Below are 23,713 nucleotides of genomic sequence, written 5' to 3' on the forward strand. Positions count from 1 at the left end.
TATTTTCACAACAAAAGAATTTTTTCTCTCCTTAATGTACCGTCGCACTGAACTGTGGCTGTATATATACATTTTTAGAATGAAGTGCACACGATGGAAGAAATCATAAATCACAAAGGATATTTCACTGCTGTTGATAATAGAAAAAATAATGCTACCTTCCAGCTTGCTTGTTGTAAGGCATTTATTGGCCTTTAATGAATCTGATTCCTTCACTTCCAACTTTCGAAATTGCCCACGAATAGACGAATGTTTACAGGTACTTGTGAAACTTTATTATTCTCGGTAAAAGTCATTTCGTTTGACTTTTTGATGGGTTAAAAATACTGCAGCAGGTACGATTGATGCTGATTGGCGGTATTTCATTCTTCTTTAGCTTCCTAGACATTTGTGAACGAGAGAAAATGTAATAAAATCAAGACAAAATTTTATGCTTAATACTATAAAAAATTGAATTCGATCGAGATTTGATTGCTTAATTTGTGCTGCAATTTTTTATGGGGATTTATTTTTTTTCTAAGGAAGTGAAAATTTGTTTGAGGATTTTGCTTTTATATACTTTGACTGTAGAAACTCGTATCGTAATCTCGAGCGGGTCGTATCTTTAAAAAAAGAAGATTTAGGTATTTTTTGATGTGATAAAAATTCTTTTATTGAAGATTATTGAAAATAAAATGAATCATCAAAACGGAATTATATTTTGAGAATGAATTTTGATATTTCATGAGAGGAAAAAGCTTTTTTAAGGCAGATCGACACAAATGAAGAAGGCTCCGACATGGAGGTTTTAATACTCAATTGAATCTGTTTTATTGCTTCTTAAACTAATTTTAATGGCTCTGTTTGGCGCCCATAAGACCTAGTAGATATAAAACCTTTAGAATTAGCCAACAACTAGATATTAATCCACTTTTAGCTGCTTATAACGTATTTTGGTCCACTCATTCTCGATCCGTGACAGAACCTTCTTCATTCATGTCTCTCGGGATTTAGGACATCTAGACTAAAACCATAAACTGAACAGGGAACTTGCTAATCGTTGTGCAGCTACACAATATGTAATTTATGTGTTGATTTCTAAATATGTAGATGTTCTCTTCTTTATAATGAATAAATCGTTAGAAATTTATGGATCCAAAAGATAAATGAATCTATTCAACAACTAGACAAATTAATTATGATTCAATAGTTTTTATGCTGTCTAAACTTGAATGTAATTTTATTGGTTTAAGTTTGAATGAATCAGACAATAAAAATTTGATTTGAATTTGGTATTACATAAATACAGATTATAAAATTGAATAGAAACATTTTGAGTGTTTTGTGGACTTTAAGGATTAAAGTATTTTTATTATTTGACTTAAACAGCTCAATGTGTTCGGTAAGGCAGAACTATGTTGACATATTAACGGTAAGACTAGGATTAAACTTGAAGTTGCCTTGTCAGCACCGTGAATTGACCATGTATTGTCAGGACCATTGATTTCGACTAATATCCAAAACTGCAGACCTATAGCATTAGACGAACTTTAAGGAATTGTCAAAAATTACAGGTGTTCGCTTTTAAAAGGATCTTCACTATTTTACCTTAATTATGACCCATCATTACAATAAAAAATTCAATTTCCCGCATTGTACCTCTCGGCCAATATTTTCCAATTCATAATTACAAGCTAGGTTAGGCAAGGATGAATAAATTACTTAAAAATTCCTAAATTCTCTGTTTATCTCCCATTCTTACCCCTGAAGACTGAATGTTTGAATAAAAAACGTTGTTTTTTTTCAAGGATCAAAGCAGGGATCAAAGTTGTTTATTAGCACCAACATCTTGATGTCTGTAAAATAAGCTGTCAAGATCAGCATTAAGAGCTTCGGGCATCCAACCTGCGTTGCAAAATATGAGGAAAACAAAGCATTTTTATGAATTTGCGTCTGTTTATGAGCAGTCAAGGTGACCGTCAACTTTCCATTATGCAAAGGAGTATTTGAATGTTTACATAACATCATATTTTGTGCTGTTGGTCGACCTACGTCGATATTAATCTAAAGGTTTGACTGAAAATGGGTAATTCCAAAATCAGATGAACACAAATGTCCACATCTAATATCATGTTCAATTCTATCCACAAAAGCCCATCTTGTTACAATCGCAGTAATTGCAACATTTCTATTCTATTTTAATCAGCTGTCCCTTCATGCAATCAGTCCACAAACAGCAGCGATTCTGCATTTATTCAAAAATCCCACAATCTCATTTATTCTATCTATTTAACATCCTTATCGCTCCTACAATCAAAAAAATTACCTCAATTTCCATTAATTTACGAGTGCATGCACACAACTTCAACTTCCCCGCAAAATGAAATGGAGAGGAGACAAGGAAGAAGAGAAAAAAACTGTTAAAGATAAAGTGTGCTATTGGTTACACAAACTATGTGGTATACAAAGTTACGATTTGTACAGATTTTTTTCCATTCTTCCACTTTTACTATGACTGCCCCTACTTGTGCTGCAGCAAAAAAACCACAAAAAGTGGAACAGAACAAAAGATTTTTTTTCCCTTTTTTGAAAACTTTTTTTTCTGTGTCGGACTATTGTTTGGCCTTCTTTCTTTTGTTTGTAGACATATACACAGTAACAATCATATTTCAGATATGTTTGTGGCACTTCTGTAAGCAAACAAGACATAGAATAATTTTCTGCAATTTTCACTCGAGTATTGTTTGCATTTTCATGCTTTGTGTACTACAAATAACTCCATCGACTGCCGCTTCATTTTCATCCTGTGACAAATTTTGCCATTGTCCATGTTCAGACTAGGGGAATGAATATTTCTCCCTCTGGTGTTTTATGGACAAAAAAATAAGGGGACATTATGTAATATAAATAAAAAATGATAGAAATGATGTAAACATCAAAATATAAAAAAGGGGGAAATGTGAATGAACGAACAACAGGAAGCCCTTGAATAGTCATTTGTACATAAATCCTTATATTAAGAGATAGCAATTTGGCAAATAAGTGTATGATAAGAAGATGTGGAAAAGAAGAAAAACAAAAATTGGAAAATAATGACTTCATGTCGATGGGCACTTGATATTGTATATCATCAAAATCATGGAAAAGTGGACGGAAAGTGAAAATTATTCTTATATGTGTACAGTGAATGACAACAACAAGTAGTAAATGATGTAATAAAAATGTTATGTTCGTTTAAAAAGCAGATAGTCATTAAAGTAAAAGCAGATTGAGGAATAAAGTGATGAAATTGAGGAAGCATTTAAAAACCAAGAGTTATGGATATAAACGTGAATGGACCCTCAAATTGACTATTTTTTTATGAGGCCGTTCACTTATTACGCATCGTAAAAAAGTTTTTTAAGACACATTTGAGACAAATCGTCGGCATGTAATGACTGAATGAAACTCCAACCAAGCTCAATTAATGAATTTTTCGAAAAAAATTTGGTAAATACCTTCAAAAAATGCTAACTTCTTACTTCGTCTAGCAACCTTAAGAGTGTTTACAATCACATGCATAAGTACCGTCTAGGTATAACCACTTTAAAAGTGTCTGAATTAATTAAAGAAGATGCAAAGGCTATTGCTAAGGATATTTCATTGTTTCAACAAACTTGACTTTTTAAACCCACTTGAAAAAGTTGGCTAAGGACATGTTAGTCTCTATGAATTAAGAAAGGAATGAACTTTAGCCATTCAGTTTTGAAAGAACTAGAACTTTGCATTATGTGAGCTTCCGGGCTAATGACAGTTTAACGAGTGCGATTTCAACAAGCAAACGCGCTGAAACTTAGACTTACGCCTTAACAGACAGTGAGCATACACAATTTAATAAGCACGCTACTTGTCTGTTCAAGACAGCTTATAATAGGATCCAAACCACTCCTTTAACGACATTAATACCAGTAGGCTACCTTTGTAGCCTACAAAGAGATTCTGCAAGCCGCGATTCCAGTGCATATGCTTCATAACAGAATTAGTGAACCATATCCCATGTCGAGCTTGAATTCATGATTGCTGGATGGCGTACCTTGACTTAAGAACAAAACTATTATGAGTCTCTTCTTCAGCACTCTATGAATTTGAAGTCGCCAATATTCCCGAACAGACAAAGAGACTGCTTTTAGAGGTCTTTCTAGACCATGAAAGTGTGCTCTTTGCTTTTTAAACGGAGCATGTTCATGATATCAAAATTGAGCATGTTCTATTATATTAAGTGACTATGGTCATTGTCTCTAAGGGAATTTCAAGCTATAACAATCAATATAGATGACAAATGATGGTCAGACGTGATTACTAACTAAATTATATGCTTTCAATTTCTATTCTACATATTTCCGCCTACATATGTATTTTATCAACAGCAGTGATAGCTTAATAGAATGTTCTAGAAAGCACCATTTGTGCTTTGTTTATTCATAATTGCTTGTTTGGTCCTTTTTTCATCTTCATTCCTCTTCTTATTAAAATATTTTTTTTATATTCACACCGTTTTCACGTGTGAATGTATTGAATTTGTTCAGATTGAAAAACCAGTTTTTTGGATTTTTCAGCCAAACTAAGCATGATTGCAAGGTATGTCCTATTGCAAAAAGTTTGTGCCTAGAATTTTACATCATAATCAAAAAACAGATTTGGCTTTGGTGGAGGCATTGCTGAGAAAATCGAAAAATTCGCTTTCTGTAAGCAAGCAAACAAACAAGTTAATCAGCAAGAAATCTCAATAACGAGACATCGTAGAGACTTCTAGTTTTTTGCAAACGATCCGTGTTGCTCTATAGAAGAGCTGATTAGTTTTTGGGCATGGCAGGAACAGCCGTTGCTTCTAAAAAAGCAAAAAACTTTCGTTTTCATACAAAATTTCAAAATCAATGTTTTCTATGATTTCTTGAAACTTTGAACATTGTATGAAAATTTGCCAAGCGAAGCTTGGCCCACCCGCTGGAGCCTGATCCCTCAAACATGTGCCAAGCGAAGCTTGGCCTACCCGCTGGAGTCTGATTCCTCAAACATTGCTAAGCGAAGCTTGGCCCACCCGCTGGAGCCTGATTCCTCAAACATTTGCCAAGCGAAGCTTGGCCTACCCGCTGGAGCCTGATTCCTCAAACATTTGCCAAGCGAAGCTTGGCCAACCCGCTGGAGCCTGATCCCTCAAACATTTGCCAAGCGAAGCTTGGCCTACCCGCTGGAGCCTGATTCCTCAAACATTTGCCAAGCGAAGCTTGGCCTACCCGCTGGAGCCTGATTCCTCAAACATTCGCCAAGCGAAGCTTGGCCTACCCGCTGGAGCTTAATACCTCAAACATGTGCCAAGCGAAGCTTGGCCTACCCGCTGGAGCCTGATTCCTCAAACATTCGCCAAGCGAAGCTTGGCCTACCCGCTGGAGCTTGATCCCTCAAACATGTGCCTACCCGCTGGAGCCTGATTCCTCAAACATTTGCCAAGCGAAGCTTGGCCAACCCGCTGGAGCCTGATCCCTCAAACATTTGCCAAGCGAAGCTTGGCCTACCCGCTGGAGCTTGATTCCTCAAACATTTGCCAAGCGAAGCTTGGCCTACCCGCTGGAACATGATTCCTCAAACATTTGCCAAGCGAAGCTTGGCCTACCCGCTGGAGCTTGATCCCTCAAACATTTGCCAAGCGAAGCTTGGCCTACCCGCTGGAGCTTGATCCCTCAAACATTTGCCAAGCGAAGCTTGGCCTACCCGCTGGAGCCTGATCTCTCAAACATTTGCCAAGCGAAGCTTGGCCTACCCGCTGGAGCTTGATTCCTCAAACATTTGCCAAGCGAAGCTTGGCCTACCCGCTGGAGCTTGATCCCTCAAACATTTGCCAAGCGAAGCTTTGCCTACCCGCTGGAGCCTGATTCCTCAAACATTTGCCAAGCGAAGCTTGGCCTACCCGCTGGAGCTTGATCCCTCAAACATTTGCCAAGCGAAGCTTGGCCTACCCGCTGGAGCTTGATTCCTCAAACATTTGCCAAGCGAAGCTTGGCCTACCCGCTGGAGCTTGATCCCTCAAACATTTGCCAAGCGAAGCTTGGCCTACCCGCTGGAGCCTGATCCCTCAAACATTTGCCAAGCGAAGCTTGCCTACCCGCTGGAGCTTGATTCCTCAAACATTTGCCAAGCGAAGCTTGGCCTACCCGCTGGGGCTTGATCCTCAAACATTTGCCAAGCGAAGCTTGGCCTGCCCGCTGGAGCTTGATTCCTCAAACATTTGCCAAGCGAAGCTTGGCCTACCCGCTGGAGCTTGATCCCTCAAACATTTGCCAAGCGAAGCTTGGCCTGCCCGCTGGAGCTTGATTCCTCAAACATTTGCCAAGCGAAGCTTGGCCTACCCGCTGGAGCTTGATCCTTCAAACATTTGCCAAGCAAAGCTTGGCCTACCCGCAAGACTTTTTATGGACGGTGTGAATATATCCGCATTGGGTTTCTACCCGATACACTAGTTTCATTTTGACGAAGATGAGGACGCGCACAAAGCATATAGGGTTATACAATCATAATTCCTTATTTATCATTGCTTAGACTTTCAACACATAACAACAGTGAATGTTCAAAAAAGGGGGCAGGCTTGAAGGCATAAAGCATGTATATTATACGACATATACACAAAGTAAATGTATGAGAGAGATTATAACCCACTCAGGGATTAAATGCCGTTCATATAAAACAAACGGAAAATGTCTAGTCATGAAAATACATGAGAGCGACTTATAAACTTTTTTGTCGCTACTGTTGCCTTGTAAACTCACATTTCATTTTTCAGCTGCTATATGCTTACTCTATGAAAATTTTTTTCATTCATATGAAATTTTAGCGTTGTCGTCAAAGTTTTATGCTGTACAAAAGGCACGAGTTTATATATAAGAAGCAACACAAAGAGGAAAAGAAAAGAAAAACTTTTTTTTTCTCATGCGACAAGAAAAGAAGAAGTGAAATATTTTTTTTTGGGTCTTGATGAGTTTCTTTCAGTGTTCTTTTTCTCTATAATAATAAATGTCAATTCCCGATATCTTCTTTTGATAGGAAAAGAGAGAGAGTGAGAGAGAAAAAAAATGGAAAGTTTATCATAAGAGCTTTTCAGTCAGAGCTTTCTTATTCTCTCAAGATCATCGAAAATTTGCATAAAAGTGATTTATTTTTAGGGCACTCGAAGAGAAAGAGAAAAGTATAGGAGCAAGTAATATCCAATAAATAGGGAGAAAAGCGCATTTTGTGACAATTGTGGTTTATTGCTCGAAATGATTCAATTACTGGTAATTTGACAAACTTTAAAGTCAGATTTTCATTGTTCACATCATCCCAAGCAAACATTCATTCATTCAATCATTCATTCCAAGCAAATATTGAGTTTATTCACCAAAAGGAGCACATTAAAACAAAGTCATAAGCATGTTACTCGTGCAAGAGAAAATATCGTTGCTGGGACAAATCCTTTAGTTTGCTACATCGCTCATGGCTTGAATTCACAAAGAAAATAATGACCAGAAGCTCTAAAAGCTATTTAGCGCAGAAAAGCGATGAAAGAATCTCAACTAAGTGTGCAAACAGACAATTTATATTAACAAGATGATAGAGCCACTAACAGAGTTAGATTGAAAGCCTTTTGTGGTAACCTGAGCTCCACATACATAGGAATGGTTCTAGTAAGTTGTAATGCTACTTGGCTCTGTCGGTTTAGGATGCGAACTATACATAATAATGATACATAATAAAGATTTTCAGTCTATACTTAACCAAGCAAGTAAACAGATTTACTGACCCAAGCGAACCAATCTCGATCGACTCAAATTATTCATGACAGCCAAGTGGCTTTCAACTTTCGAATTATTCATGATCACATGGGGTTAAAGAGACAATTTTCATGCAAACAGCCATAAAAATTGCCACTTGCATGCCACATGACCACCATCTCCCTTGTGTCGATCATTAATGCGTCAAATCGGTCGAAATCATATCATTAATAATGATCGGATATCATCAAGTTGATATCCAGGCATCTTTGAGTCTTACTGGTACCCTAGCGAGCACAGTGTACTTGGTTGTTTATGCACTTTTCGGGTGTGTCACAAAGAATCTCATAATATAATATTAATGGATCCATTAATTCACTCCATCACACACAGGTGATGAAGAAGTGTAGACAAACAGTCATACATATCAACAAAACAACTCATATAAAATAAAATAAGCGTAAAAAAGGAAAATTTTCAGAGTGTTGAAGATGAATTATGATACGAGATGAACATGAAGAAGTCTTCTTGTTAAAGAATTTGAATTAGATTTGGGGTTTCTGTGATTTAAATCGAAATTTTATAATAATTTTTATAAAATGTATTGTGGTCAGTTGGAAATAAAATTGAGGATATGGTTGATTTAAACTTGATGAATGTAGTTCAAATCACAAAATCTGTGGCACATGAAGTTCAACAGAATTAAACTTTCTCATTCTACAGGAAAAAGTTTCTAATTCCTCAACTTTTTCTATTAAATATTTTTTTAAGTCACTTTAACAAATTGAAATTCCTCTAACCTTTGACTTTTATAACTTCAGCATCCACATAAAAAGCTTTAAGCTCTCGTCATTCGTTCTCTCTAATTTCCTCATAGAAAAACTGGTTAAATGTCTCCATATGTTTGCTCAATTCCTTTTTTTTGGGTCAAATATTTGAACTTTTTTTATTCACGTCCTATTGTGTGTATGTGCTGCTTTTTCAGCACTAAACTTTTGTCTCCTTTTTTCTCACATTTAGTCCATTCTAATTCAAATTGCCATTATTTTTTATTTCGCTTCTGATTTATCAAATAATTCATCCCTTCCTATTTCACCTATACACCTCTCACATTGTCTGTCTCTTTTCTTCACCTTCCCTCTCAACAATGACTTTTTTCTCATATCTATATATTTTTTGGCTAACAAAACTTAAATTGCCCTAGAAAAAGTTTTTGGCAACTAAATGGTAAAAAAATAACATAAATGAATGTGCAGAAAAGCAATTGAAAATTATACGGAAGATAAAAAAAAAAGTTTTTTGCACCAATACTAGTGTCACTTCTTACAGGGTTGGATAGCGAAAGTTATAAGCTTGATTCTCTGCCTAACAAGTTATCTTACTTACTTACTTCGTTGGGCGATTCAACAGATCAATTGTGATCCATGGTCTACCTCAGATGGAGCCAAAAGTTAGCTCTTTCAGTGACTTTCGTCTACCAATTACCAATACCAAGTGTGATTTGACATACTTACTTCCTTAATAGAACGATGAAAAGCTCGATACCACTAAAAGCTCAGAGGTAGCATCTAGGTTACTACAAAAGCCATTCCTTACAGCTCAGTTGCTAACCTTATCACAAAGATTATGCAAATTATCCGTTTTTTGAATTTAACTGACATTCTCTTAAAGTTTTCGTATTTCATGTTACTTTTGGAGCTCCAGGACGTCTTTTCCCTTGTGAATTCTATCCTAGGATGATTAAACTAACTCGTGTTTCTGCTCTCGCATTAACATTTTCTGCAGTATTGTGCTTTTAAAGTGTGTGATCTATTTAACCCTACTTTTGCATGAGTTTTCACGATTAATGCCCTCCTAGCCAGATCTTAAAAGTATACTATTAGAAACACAATCTCCTGGATTTCCAGGCTATCAAATTCTGAGAATCTGTATGGAGCAGCTGTTGACAAAAATTCTAAATTTTGATAAATTTCCGGCTAAAAGCCAGATTTTGCAACCACAACGCACCACTTACTTGACGCACACATTAACGGTTTTTACATACAGGAACTTGATGTACGATATGCTTACGTGCCGCTGAAAATTTAGTGACAATGTTATCTTCATTAATTTCTTTTCCATATCCTGGGACAATTCCGTGCGCAAATAATTTACCCATCAAATTGTTGACTGTTATTCTATCTCTGGCTACAACAACAACTTCTGCTGTTGATGTCTGAATATAAATGCCCAAGTCATTTTATCCGTAATTTAATTAATAATAAATAGTGTATTGAATTTTTTCTGTAGCCAATTGTGAGCATGAAAATTTTGGCAACAACTACATTTATAGCCATTGCATGTTGACAATTGACTGAATGAATTTTTCACACACAATTGAATATTTAAATCTGATTTTATGATAATAAACATTTATTTCATCTCTCGTCCATTTTCATATATTTATTTTATTTTTATTTTACAGTACAAGGCTCACATCGAGATTCCAATAAACAGAGCAAGGACTTATCGACAAGTAGTAATTTAAATAATCCAAATGCTGTCGTTGGCAGTAACAAAAATATTGCTGTCGCATCTACCGCGACAACATCCGACTCAGATGCTAATCGAAATGGTCCATATTTCGACGTAGCTGCCAGCAAAAATGTAAGCATTGACATTTTTACATAAAACGAGATATTGATTCTCATATACCTTTTTTTTATATCTGTACCTTCTGGCTGAATTGAATTGAATCTTTAAATTGTCATTAATATTTAAAAATCATTTGCATATGTCCAAAAAAAATTTATATACAGGTCACAGCACTACTAGGAAAAACTGCTTATTTGAATTGTAGAGTAAAAAATTTAGGTAATAAAACGGTGAGTATCTATTGAAAACTGAATTGAATTTGGATGACATTTTTTTTGGAATAATCCTTTCCCATTATTTGTGCAATTTATTGGTTTTTCAATTGAATGACTGTATTACTGATAGATGAAATGAAAAACCTTTACAGAAATGAAAATTGAACATTTGTAAGTTTAATTTTGAAGGTTATTGGTTAGGTTATTGGAAAGCACACGGTGTAGACCTTGAACCCGGCTCTAGACTGACTTGACTCCAGATTTGAGGCTGGATTCTGGCCAATTTGTCAGAGTCATCATGACCTCATGGCCTGACCGGATTTTATCGAATCAGACCAGATTCTAGAGTCATACTGGTCGTGGTCAGATTCCAGAGTCAAGATGGCTTTATTTTATGCAATTTCTAAGCCGTATGCTTTCCGGAATGTTTCCAATTACGTAACGGTTACGGAGGTTTAAACACCCATTTTGTATAATTTTGTTACGGAGTTCAAATTTTGGTGTTACGGTGGATAGAAGAGATCTTATAAAGTTGATTTTAGCCTCACCTAACTTCCAAACGTTCCCTCAATCACGTATAAATATTCAAAACTACATAAAAATTCACATAGCTGCTATTCTAAATATAAGCAAGCGTACCCAAAAAGAAACTTTAATTTTAAAGCAGACATGCTCTTATTTTTGCTGAAATTCAACCTGTGTAAAAGTTGTTATCAAAATTGCAAACAAAAAAACCCTTTTCACATCGCTTCTCTTTCTACTTTTATATAATCTATTGTGATTTGTCCACGAGGGTATTCAAACAATGAGAAGATTTGGGCAATTTTATGGAAGAAAAAGTTTTTCATTTTCACAGCCCCGGTGACAAAGGTGTAAATTATTGATTATCTTAAGAAAAGAATTTTCACATCCAAAAAAGTATCTGACAGCTGAGATAAATAATTTCTGTTTCATTATCTATGCTATGGTGGTGTGTATGTATACAATTAGGGATGTTCATGAAAATGTAATCAATAAGATAATGAATGGCAATGAAATTGTACAATAATGCTAAGGAAATGCTTTTGTGTAAATTTCTCAATTCAATTTTATTTTTAGAGGATCTGAATTATGTAACTATGGAAATTTTGAAACGATACATCATTATGATGGCATTTTTTTATATATTGTCTATGTGATGCGTTGCGATTCACGTACGCAATTTAAAGCTGTTTTTAAAATTGACATTTTTTTGGAAATTCAAGCTTCATAGCAACTGTTTCTATTAGGAATAAACAAAAGTCAATGAATTTTGCACATATAATATTTGAGTGTCTCATACAGGCAAAGAGCATGCTTTTATGGTACAGAAATACCATTATGGTACAAATGCCCAAGCGACACAAGTGAGGCTTCACAGTGCCATCAGGACAACTTCGCGTCCAGTCGTAAATTCATAAAGCTCTAGCAATTACGTTGTCCAACTCAGTCACCATTCAACTCTCATTTTCCCAACAATTTCCTTAATTCTTCATCGCTTTAATTTCTTGGAAGGGCCAAGCATTCATTTAAAAAAATTGTTTTCAAATAAAACTCTTTGCTCCTTATCAGAACCCCATAAATAATACTCTTTCAAACAGTTTAGCATCTTCTTTTTAATAGTTTGAATTTTGGTTCAATATGACTTTGTCATCGCTGCCTACACATTATCCATTATTCATTGCTTATCCTTTTTATTGCTTACAAAAAGAAAATTTTCATTGGCGAAGATTCTTATTTAAAGACTTGTCTTGACCCGAAAGGTACATGGCGGTGGTGGGAATTCTTAAATTTTTCACGGCATATACTGGTGACGATGCTTGATCAAAATTGCACAAGGCATACGACACGATTTAAAAGATAATGGCTGCACACTAGTGTATTGCGGCACACAGGTTGAGCGTCTCAGCGTGAGATTAACATGGACTGGATTGACGCGGATCCATTTTGAAACTAGAGTCTAGGAACACCATCTTGTTACCACATCCTCCTGAGACTGTATTTAAAATTAAATTTGACTTGAGTCAACTTTTCCATTCAAAAATCCGAGCCCACTTCCAGATTTTTGGCCTTCGGACACCATTTTCTGACATTTTCACGCCATTTGCCTTCCGGGTAATTTTTCACAATTATATTTGTCCTTCTATGAAAAATCAAAAAAAATAAAAGATCTAATTAGTCCAATTTCCAGAAGAAAGCCAAAGTTGTTCAATCGTCAATTACCCCAAATTTCTTTTTCGAATACAATTCAAATTAATTCATTAGGCAATTAATCAATTAAAGTTTACTACAAGCTTTGTGGCTTTTTCTCTTTTCTTTCTTATTTGATTTAACCAAGATGAAGTCAGGAAAATCCTTCGAAGGCTATTCGCAATTTATTCTTCCTTTATTTCACCATTTTTCAATAATTTATGTCCATGTATTATTCATTTGAGCATTCATGAAAGAAAATAGCATTGCGATAACGGAATTTTTTTTTATGTATATCCATACATCCACCCACATCATTCGTCCCAAAGAAAAAAAAAATTCCATCTCATTTTCCCTTTCCTTTTTTGAGGATATAGAAAAAGCCACACAAAAAAAAAACTAATACCAAGTATAGAGAATTTTTTTATTTATTTATTTATTTTTTCATTCCTTTGCTGTTACCAAAATTGTACATATGTGGAGTTGGAGATGAATATTATTCAGTATGTATTGCATACGTAAGCATTCAATGTTGATATCCATTTTTGGTATAAAACTAAATTTCAAATGCCTAGGATTCTTTTTTTTTTTTGGTCAGATTCTGATAGTTTTAGCTTAGTGTGGCCGATTTAATGGATTTCCATTTTCTTCATTGTGTCGAATAATTTTTTTTTTGGATGGGTGAAATGCTTTTGATATTCATGAGACTTTTTGGATGAGAATTAATTTCAGTATGGTTAGTGGATTTGTTGCCAATATTTTATATCGTATATCAACAAGCATGGGAGGATCAAAATTTAAAAAGAAGCAATTTAATATAGAATTTTTAAGAATTTGTTGACATTTGTACACAAGCTGAAAATATATCGGCACGTTTTAGAATGAAAGTTTTCTTTGCCTTCAACAAGTATTTGTTCTTGTGAAGTTTACAATGAAAGAAGTGAACTAAATAAAGAAAAAGACAGGAAAAATAGAAACTTGGAAAATTGATTTTAGCACAAACTTTTCCACTTTAGAAACATTACGTTGGTAGTTCTTGATAGGTAGACAATTTGGGTCGGACAGATTCATGTTTGATGAGTTATGAAACATTTAGATTGAAACAGATTGAAATTTTTGAAATTTTGTATTGTTTTAGTGTTTTATGATTGATGAAGCTAGAGGATATTTAGAATGTAGAATGTCTAATTATTTGTACAATTTGATTTTGGAACTGGTCGGTTGTACACATTACCATTTCTAGTCTGATTGTGGGACTGCAGTTCTTCAAACTTCACCCTTCAGGCGAAGTGGTTTGGATAGTCTTTCAATCTATTCTTTAACGTACTTATTCCGACTCATAGCTCAGACATCGGCAGAGTATTTAGTGGTTTCAAGAGATGAAACGTATACACACTTGACATTTGGTCAGTTTTGGAGTCAGACTTAGGCTTTCAATTCCCACTCAAAGCTATTTTGGGACCTCACAATTCAGTGGATAGAATTCAAAAACTGACACTTACTTAAATTAAAGTTATCATGGGGTGGGAAGAAGAGTTTGACCTCAAATCCCCTTCCATTCTGAATCCACCTCTACTTGTTACTTACCATAGGCATTCTTCCCATAATATTCATTCACAAAATTGAGTTTTTTTAAAAATCTCTAGTTAAATAAAGACTTATTTTCAAAAAGGAGTACTTGGGAAGATTGATCCCTAAACTCCTTCCCTTCTGTATTCACCTCTGCTAACCTCTACCCCAGTCATATTCTCATCATAACATTCATTCATAAAACTGCAATCACAAATAGATTTATCCATACTCAAGAATTCTTCCACACAATAATTTCTACCCAATGAATTTTATTGCATATTTACTCTTCTTATTACACTCTATCGTTAACTTTGCATTAAGTCAGCATGTATATCAAATGCCTCTCACATAAATTTCTTCCTCATCTCCTTCATCGTGCTTAAGCAGTTAGTATCAATAGTAAAATGCTAATATCATTCCAAAAAAATAAGAATTTTGTTCAACACGAGTTTTTTGAAAATTGAATTTCTATTTCAATGGCAAACGGAAATATTTCTCGCCTTACTTCTTATTTTTCCCGTAGACGAGAAAACGTGTACACAGACATAAATGTATTTCTATTGAAAAAGATGCTACATACTGCCTTATTTCAGTAAATATATTCGGCATTACTTCATTGAAGTGGAAAAAAATAAAATTTTTCATGAAAATTCAGTGCGACATTGATTTGGAATTAAATATATAAATTTATGTACATTATATTTAGGTATTCACATTGATACTTACTTATTGAGGAATCAATGTGCACTTTCTCATTCATTTTCATTATTATCATCACCCACACATTCATATAAATTGAATTTTCATTTCATTCACAAAATAAATTGAATTATGCTTATTATATCCATTGAGGGGAATTATTATTCCTCTTTTTTGCGCTGTTGATGTTACAAATGAGCACATTGATGTTAAATTATAGTTAAATGAGCATTTAGAATCATCAAGATCTGTCTTTTTAGTCCTCTTCTGATACTTGGAAAATTAAATTTAATTCAATGTAATGAAATTTTCGATGAAAATCTTCCTGGAAAATTTTTTAACGTGAGGGGTTGATAGAAAATTCAATTTTCTCATGTTTACGTCGTTTGCAATAAAAATTTGATTCAGTTTAATTAAATTGTCAAATAGAGTGGTAAATATGATGATTGACTCGAAAATATGCAATTAGTGGCTTTGTGAAATCAGCACAATTTTTTATGCTTGTTTGATCAATCAAAAAATTTTTTGTGGGTTTTTAATAAACGCATTGGTTTTATGGGAAGAACTACATATTATTTTAATGACAATCGCTTTGCAAGTCAATAAAAATCATATAGTGCAGTGGTATGCAACGTTTAATATACTGTCTAATTAATAGTGGTACCTAAGGTCGACTATAGACAAATTTTATGAAACTTTTCGGAGAAAATATCATTAGTCGACCGTAAGTCTAGTTAATAACTAGACATTATGTTAAGTTGTCCTTTCGGGATTGCAATATCAAGTTTTTTTCAGCCTGTGAGAGGGGTGTCTAACCTAATTCTTGAAAAGTACTCTAATTTCTACAGTAATTGCAAACTTATTAACTATATAAACTAGGAATCAAATGATACGGAAAGGTTTAATAAGATCTGTTGCTTCCCAACATGTTGAAATCAGAGTTGGCAGGACTCCACTGGAGTCCGGACTCCAAAAAAATGGAGTCCAATTCCTTTAGGAGTTGACTCCAAATGCCAACTCTGGTTCAAATTTCATTTAAAAAACCACATACTTGATAAGCCATAGTAATTTCAAATCCCAACACTTAAAAGTCAATTCTAGAACCATCATAATTATTAATTAGCTTATTTTTAATGCAAATTTAGGCTTTTATTAGAAGCATCCAGTCCTTTAAAATATTTCTGCATAATTTAATTCATTTCTAGATTGATTAAGTCCCAACTTAAGGAATTGCACTACATTTTAGGAATTGTGTTTGACACCCCAAATCCTTTGAATTCTATACATAATTAATTTTCAAGTCCTTTAATGTGAAATCTTTTACTTGAGTAAAATTAAATCTAAAGCCTGAAAACTTAATCATATGCAACAAAAATTTATTCATTATAATTTAGAAACTTGAGTGAATTCATTATTGAATCCTTTGAATATCCTTAAATTTAACAACAAAATGCCAGCCACAGAATTCAAAATTAAATCAAAACCATTAGCTAATTTTAAACTGTATATGTTGTAATATGTAAATTTACATGATTATTAAAACATATCAAGAGTATTATTGAATATTTAATTTAAATCAGAGTTGTTTTGCTATGAACAAAGATAAATTGCATTTTAAACTGTTTCTTATTTTTGAAATATACAATATTGTTTATATGGCTTGAAAACAGCTACATTTTAACATAAATCTCAGAATCCTTACCTTAAAATATATTGGGTTAGAAGCGTAAAAGTGGCTCGATTTAGAGCTTAAAATGTGAATTGCCATTGTGCATATAGAAACAACTCTGATTTAAATTATCTATAAACACTATTTATTAAATATACATTTTGCATTTTAATGCATGATCGATACTTATGAAAATCAGCAACAGTAATCAATTTCATAAATTGAATCACAACATAATATATAAAAGCACAAACACCATAAATAACATTATGTGCACAACAAGCTTAAAATTTAGAGATTTATAATGAGAATTAAAATTTAAATTATTTTGAAGCTTTAAAAGTTATGTCTCAATCCCTTCTATATGCTCATATTTTTAAACTTAATTTAAAATTCAAATGAAAAAATTTCAATCATATTTTTTAACATTAAACGGAAGTGATTTTTATAATATGCTCATTTCTATACGACGATGTGTGCTAAGAGGATTGACAAAAAATTTCTTTATTTGTAAACAGTTATGGCATCGACGTTTGCAAGGTTGAATCTATTTTGGGAATTTGAATAAATTTGTCGCTCACTTTTTTCGTCGTTGCTGAATAAGTTTATTGACATTATTTTTAGATAAAAATGAAATTTGAAGCCATGACAATATTTGGTATGAAAATGATGTAATTATTATAATTGAAATTCAATGAAATGATTCACAATTGTCTGACATTTCTATGGAATCAAAGAAACTGACTTGGATACTGAAACTCAACGGATCAATGAACAATTTCTTAGAGTTTAGGTTCTCATAAATTATAAATTTCGTTGCTTGACATCAACAATTGCTCTAAAAAAAATTAAAGAATTTGTCCTGATAATCATCCTGACTAAGGGTCAAATTAAAGAGCATATAAATGCTCGGGCCATTCATTTTAATTGAATGTGACTTTATATAGCATCAATTAATCCTTAAAAAAAGATGAACATAATGTTAAATCTTATAATAATATTAAATCAACCCTCCACAAAATGTTCATGGAAGACTGAAGAAAATAACAATTTTCCTCAAGACTCTTGTACAATAATTCAAGCCAAATTCATTATCTCAACATCTTCGAAATGATGTGAAGTGAAAAGAGCATAGAGCAAATTTTTCTATCCATTGAACTTAATCAAAACAACTCAAGTACCCCGCAAGAGAGAAAATAATTTCATGATATTATCACTGCAATTCCATTTCAGCATATCCAATTTCAGATAGAATGAAAATAAATATAAATGAAAATAAAGTGCTTAATTAAATTTTTTTTATACACAGATCCGTCTAGTGTTCATTTTTCCGTACTCTACATCACCCCTAAAATTGCTACTCAACAGCTCTCATTACAAAAATTAAACTGGGATTTAATACATATAACGAGTAAAATAAGCAGTAAGGAAAAGAGAGTAAGGAAATGAGAATAAAAAGCAAAATGAGCAGTAAAGACAAGGATTAAGCACTGCGGAAGTCGAAAGTACTTGAAATATTTTAAAAGCTCAGTACTGTTTAAGGGTGTCTCCTTAAAAATATTGAAATCTGTTAGGCTTGGTATGAAACCTTATATAGACCTTGAATTGAACGTAGAGTCGATTCGAGTTGACTTTTCCATTCAAACTTACTTACTTCGCTGGCCGTACAGATCAATTGTGATCCATGGTCTCCCTCAGTCGGCTCCTGAAGCTGGCTCTATCGCTGGCTACCGCTTGCCAATTACCAATTCCAAGTGTGACACTATCACTATCGACAGCTTCTTTCTATACAAATTCTGTGTCAAATTCGAGCTCTGAGATAGGTACACCATTGGTACGGTACAATTATACCACTTTACCATCTCAGGTGTATGAAAGAATTCTACCATTGTTGTACCTATACCATACCGTATCGTAGCATACTACCTCCGGAAAAATCGACTCCAGAATAGTATATTGTTTCGCTAGGGCACTGCTGCGTTGTAGTTTAAACTATTAGACAAGAAGTTATCTTAACGGTACCGTGACGATGAATTTTGACCAATTTTAATGACAAAAACTGCAGTTTACCGCATTGTGCCAATCGACCGAGCTGTACAACATGCTCGCTAGGACACCACCACGTTGTTGTGCATCACGTTGTCTATTTTTGTGGTGAAAAATGCATTTTGACGCATTGTCTGGATCACCCGTGAGCAGTGGTGCTTGGGTCCTGGTGTTCGCTAGGGTACCACTAAGATAGTATTCAGCAAAGCTCCGCTGGAGACACCATGACGGCTGATTTTGATTCATTTTTACAGCGAAATGTGGTTTGCCTTATTCTGCCACTCAGGTTCTCTTTAATAAGAATGCTTAAGTCATTTTATAAAGACAATTCTGGATTAAATAATTAACAGTGACTATCGATATTCAACAGTGATAACTAAACAGAGTCGATAGAGAAACCTACTCACAAATTTAATATAAGTAGTAAACCTCGATTTACATTTTATAACATTTTTATATACTTTTCATTTTAAATGAACTATCTTAACATCCTTATGTACTTTATGTACTTAAAGTCTTGAAAGATATTATTTTTGAATGGTCATTAAGTTGGAAAACCAAAGGAGAATTTAAATTATAGAAACATTCAAATGATGGGATATGGAAACTAGGATTTAGTTGCACATAAAAGTTAATTGAATTTTTTGACTCACCCTATCTATTATATTTTATATCACCCCATACAACTCCAACCAAAATAAAAAAAGATGCTGCTTCAAGTGTCATGGGTTAGGCATAGAGACATTCATTTATTGACTGTGGGAAGATATACGTAAGTTTGTCATAAAATTTTATATCTCTGAACAAAAACTGTAAAATTTTCATTTCCTATAAATTAAATTAAGGTATACATCTGACCAACGATTTAAAGCTATTCACCATCCACATTCAGAAGACTGGATACTTCAAATAAAATATCCACAACATAGGGATTCAGGTGAGGATCTGCTACATACTTTTTTGTTGTGTTTTATGCTTTGTGTGAAATGTAAAATAAACGGACAAAGAAAAACAAGCCACAAATTCTAAAATGGATAAAATTCTATTCCTAAATATTTTATCTCTTTTATTATCCATTTCTATATGCTGCATACTTCCATTCATCAGGCATTTATGAATGCCAAATCTCTACAACCCCACACATGTCACATTTCATTCATTTGAATGTCATAGGTAAGTCTGGAAATATTCTATATTTTTATTTAATGTCAAAATAGGATATAAGAACAAAACTTGTGCTTGATATATTTTAGTGATTCTACGATAAACATTAAAATAAAACTTTTTTTTATGATTGAACAGCACAAAAAAACTTTTTTTTATAACATGAACAAGATGAGATAAAAATGACGCAGAATAGAAATTTTATGGGGTTCAAGGGGGTGACAAACTTTTCAGTGACTTTAATTTATTGAGGCTATGACATTAATAGCTTCATGGCGAGGAAATATTCGACATTTAGAAAGTTTCATCATCTTTTTTGGGAACTTTTTTTAATTTCATAATAAAATATAAAGCCTTTTGTTTTGTGGGTGAATAACTTGTGGAAATTTGACCTAGTGAGGTGTTTATAGCGCATTTTAGTGGCATTTATGTCTATATTTTAGAGTAGACTTATAAAAGTTAAAGGTTTATAGTTTTGTTGTTAGGATTTTTGATTAATATTGAATGATATGTGTTGACTACAAGTTAGGAGCGTAGTCAGAAATTACTTGAGAGAATAGTGGGATGAGGGGGGCAAAGGGTGGTTTATGAATCAAATGCAAAAAATGAGGGAGTTTTTGAAATTTTGACTAGAAAAACTCTGGCAAAATGAGAAATTATTTTCCAAAAAAAGGACACCTAGATGGATTGCCACAAGTTGAAGTCCATTGTACTCAAAGCAGTACATGCATATCACACTGGCAAAGAGCATGCTCGCAAAAGCATAGCCCGAATGCTACAATCCAGCTAACCGCGTCAATTTGATGTCTAGCCGTTAATAACCGGCGACGTAACGATGCTCTAGCAAGCACACTGTTATTTTCAGTAAGTAAGCTGAGAGCAAGTTCTTGAGCATTCTCAATTAGTTTATTCAAGTAGAGTAATCTCTTGAAAGCATGCCCTTTGCTTGTTATGGCATAATATAGACAATAGTATCTCAAACTTTACAACGACCACAACAATGATAAAAATCAGCTAAAAGTGAAAAACAGTAAAAATTTTTGAACTCATCCAGTTATTCCCCTGAAAAATATCCCATAAACTGATGTAGATCATAAAAAGATCAGTAATAAAGTGCTGACACCGCCTCAAGTGATAAGACTTTAATCGAGATTAAGCGTTCAATAATCCACCATCCAAAAAAATATATATTTTCATCAAACTTGAAAACAACAAAACCTTGAATAGTCGCCAGAAAAATTTAGAATCACATTTCATGCGTCAATGCATGACTAAGTTTGATGACATCCAAAATATAATAAATTAGTCGTATCGAAAACAGAAAATCAGACTTTATTCTTCTTCGTTGTCCATCAGCCATCACACAAAAACAGCTATTTTGCCTTCTTTTTAACTGTCACAAGTAAAATTATATATGCAAAATAATTGTAATAAACCGAAAACCTTGGGCATATAAAAAATTTTTTATGGTGATCTTGTGAAATTTATGAGCAATCTCCTCATCATAGAAAGGTCATGCTAGTCCGACTGAACAAAGCGACCCTTCAATTCCATGACAATGGTAGCAGCGTGTTTGAATATCTATCAGGCAAAGAACGAAGCACAAAAAAAAGCAAGCTTCTTCATAAACAAAATTGTGCTTTTGTATCTATTTTTTATCGCTACTCTTTATTTATTTCCTTTTTTTGTGTATTATACAATGCGATGAATAAAGCCCCTATGGAATGCGAAAAGTCACAAACTCTGCAAAAAAAATATATATTTAATCCTAAAAAGATGTAGAAGGAGGAGAAAATAAAAATGGTTGATACAAGGAAGTATATAGTCAGATGATTTTTGGGGTTGATTGGTTATGCAATCGATTATTTTGTTGATAAGAGGAATCGTGGAACAAAAGGGGTGAACGATTTATTAGGTAAAAACCTTTTCATGTCATCATCAATATTTGAAATGGATTTAGGGATTCGGTTTCCAGTGGGATATGAACTTCCTGTTAAAAATCCGAAATTCGACAGGAAATGTCTCGAATTTACAGAGAGTTCAAACTTTGATCCCTAATTGCGCAAGTCGGTTAAAAGTTCCAGATTCATGGTCATGGTGCTAAAGATAAACCGAATCCGATACAAAGTCAAAGTGCGACAACCTCATCCAGATTTTAGAGCAATTTTCCTATTGGTGGTTTTTGAAGAAGTTAAGCGGTTCAAAATCTGGCACCAGGCTGTATTCAATCATTTCAATGGAGCCAAAGGAACGCCGAATCCAGAGCCAAGTCAGAGTCACGAAGGACTGGGTCGGTTTCTTGATCGATTACCCGGTTTGTAGTATTTGGAGAAGTTATTTAGCTACTTTATCAGGTATTAGCATCGCATTACTTGAACAGACAAGGAGCATGCTTATGAGTATGATCACAAAATTGAGCATTTTTAACTAAATTGATTGATTTTCAACTATATTGACTATATTAAGATAATCATAATTAGGAATATTCTTGTTTAAGTGAAAATGCTCATTGCCTGATAGGGACTAGTCCTCCTCTACTAAGGAGTCTGCGGTAGTCTAGGGGAGTAAAGAATTAAGTCTACCATATTTCTTGATATTTAAGATTCCAAAATACTTTATTACCAAACAAAATGTCCTTAACGATCACCATTGTCTGTCATAACTTCATTTTCTTTTAGGCCTCAAAATTTATGATCCATTAAAAATTGACCCCATTTTAAAGGTTCATTAATGATCCAAAATATTCTCTATCTCCCAATCTTAAACGACTATTCATAAGTCTAACGAGCGCAACACTTTTGAGGTAACAACAAAAATTTGATAATAAATTCTAATTTATTGCCAAAAAAAAAAAGAAACTATAAAACTTATAAGCTTCCATATCGAGAAACAAGTTTCATTATAGCATCACATTAATTCCTAAACATAAACTTATTATCGTTCGACGATATAGTCAATACATAATATAACATAAAACATAAGAGAAGGAAGCAAAAAAAATTATTATTAGCAAACGAGAAAATTGCTACAAAACCACAATACACAACATCAATGAAATGAAATAAAATGTTTTCTATATCTTGCAATGTCTTCTATCTCTTCCCCATCGGTCGTCTCTTATTTTGTGTGTGTTTTTCCCCGTTGTCTCATGCTATATACATACTTATATAAATAGTTTTAATGGCATAGAAACAACAATTCTCTATCTAGTCGAGCAATGGCAATAAGCAAGTAGTAGAACAACATTCATAAATATTCTCTTGTGTGATTTCAAGCGGCTAATCTTCATCCTTCATTTTGATTTCCTAACTACGATACTGACGAAAGCAACAAAAAAATGAAATCAGCGAGGAGAGAGTGAGTGAGAGGAAGCAATGAGGATAGAGCAACAAAAAAAAACATAATAAAAAGAAATTTGTGCTGAATAATATAATGTGTGTTGAGAATGTATATGGAATGGATGAAAATATTTGACATCTACTAACAAACAATATTTTCATTTTGAACAATAACAAACAACATGTTTTTTGCTGCCATGGCTTCTGCTATGAGAGCTGTCAAATTTGTTGTACGCTGCGAAATGAGCAGAAAATGACAAGCAGCGAGAAAGAGACGAATACAAATAAAATAAATAGGCAATATAAATACATCTACAGACTCACAGAATTATTTGGGGTAGTAGCAGAAATCACCACCGGAACAATAAATAAAATATAAATTTAATTCCTGATTCATTGCCTGATTTT

The 23,713-nt window shown here is 33.7% G+C and overlaps 1 protein-coding gene across 5 annotated transcripts in view; it reads left to right on the forward strand.

Annotated features, from left to right (window-relative positions):
* The window catches only part of LOC139096789 (zwei Ig domain protein zig-8-like), an 89,232-nt gene that overhangs the window by 55,562 nt on the left and 9,957 nt on the right, over positions 1–23,713 (forward strand). For all 5 annotated transcript variants that reach the window (XM_070648538.1, XM_070648537.1, XM_070648541.1 and 2 more), the window contains 5 exons: positions 10,225–10,406; positions 10,559–10,624; positions 19,511–19,575; positions 19,649–19,740; positions 19,911–19,976. In XM_070648538.1, the coding sequence (XP_070504639.1) occupies positions 10,225–10,406; positions 10,559–10,624; positions 19,511–19,575; positions 19,649–19,740; positions 19,911–19,976 (471 nt within the window). The remainder of the gene's footprint in view (positions 1–10,224; positions 10,407–10,558; positions 10,625–19,510; positions 19,576–19,648; positions 19,741–19,910; positions 19,977–23,713) is intronic.

The sequence above is a fragment of the Chironomus tepperi genome, unplaced genomic scaffold (assembly GCF_022539635.2).
Source record: "Chironomus tepperi strain 1889 unplaced genomic scaffold, CSIRO-AGI_Ctep_v1 contig_406, whole genome shotgun sequence".
In the NCBI taxonomy this organism is placed as follows: domain Eukaryota; kingdom Metazoa; phylum Arthropoda; class Insecta; order Diptera; family Chironomidae; genus Chironomus; species Chironomus tepperi.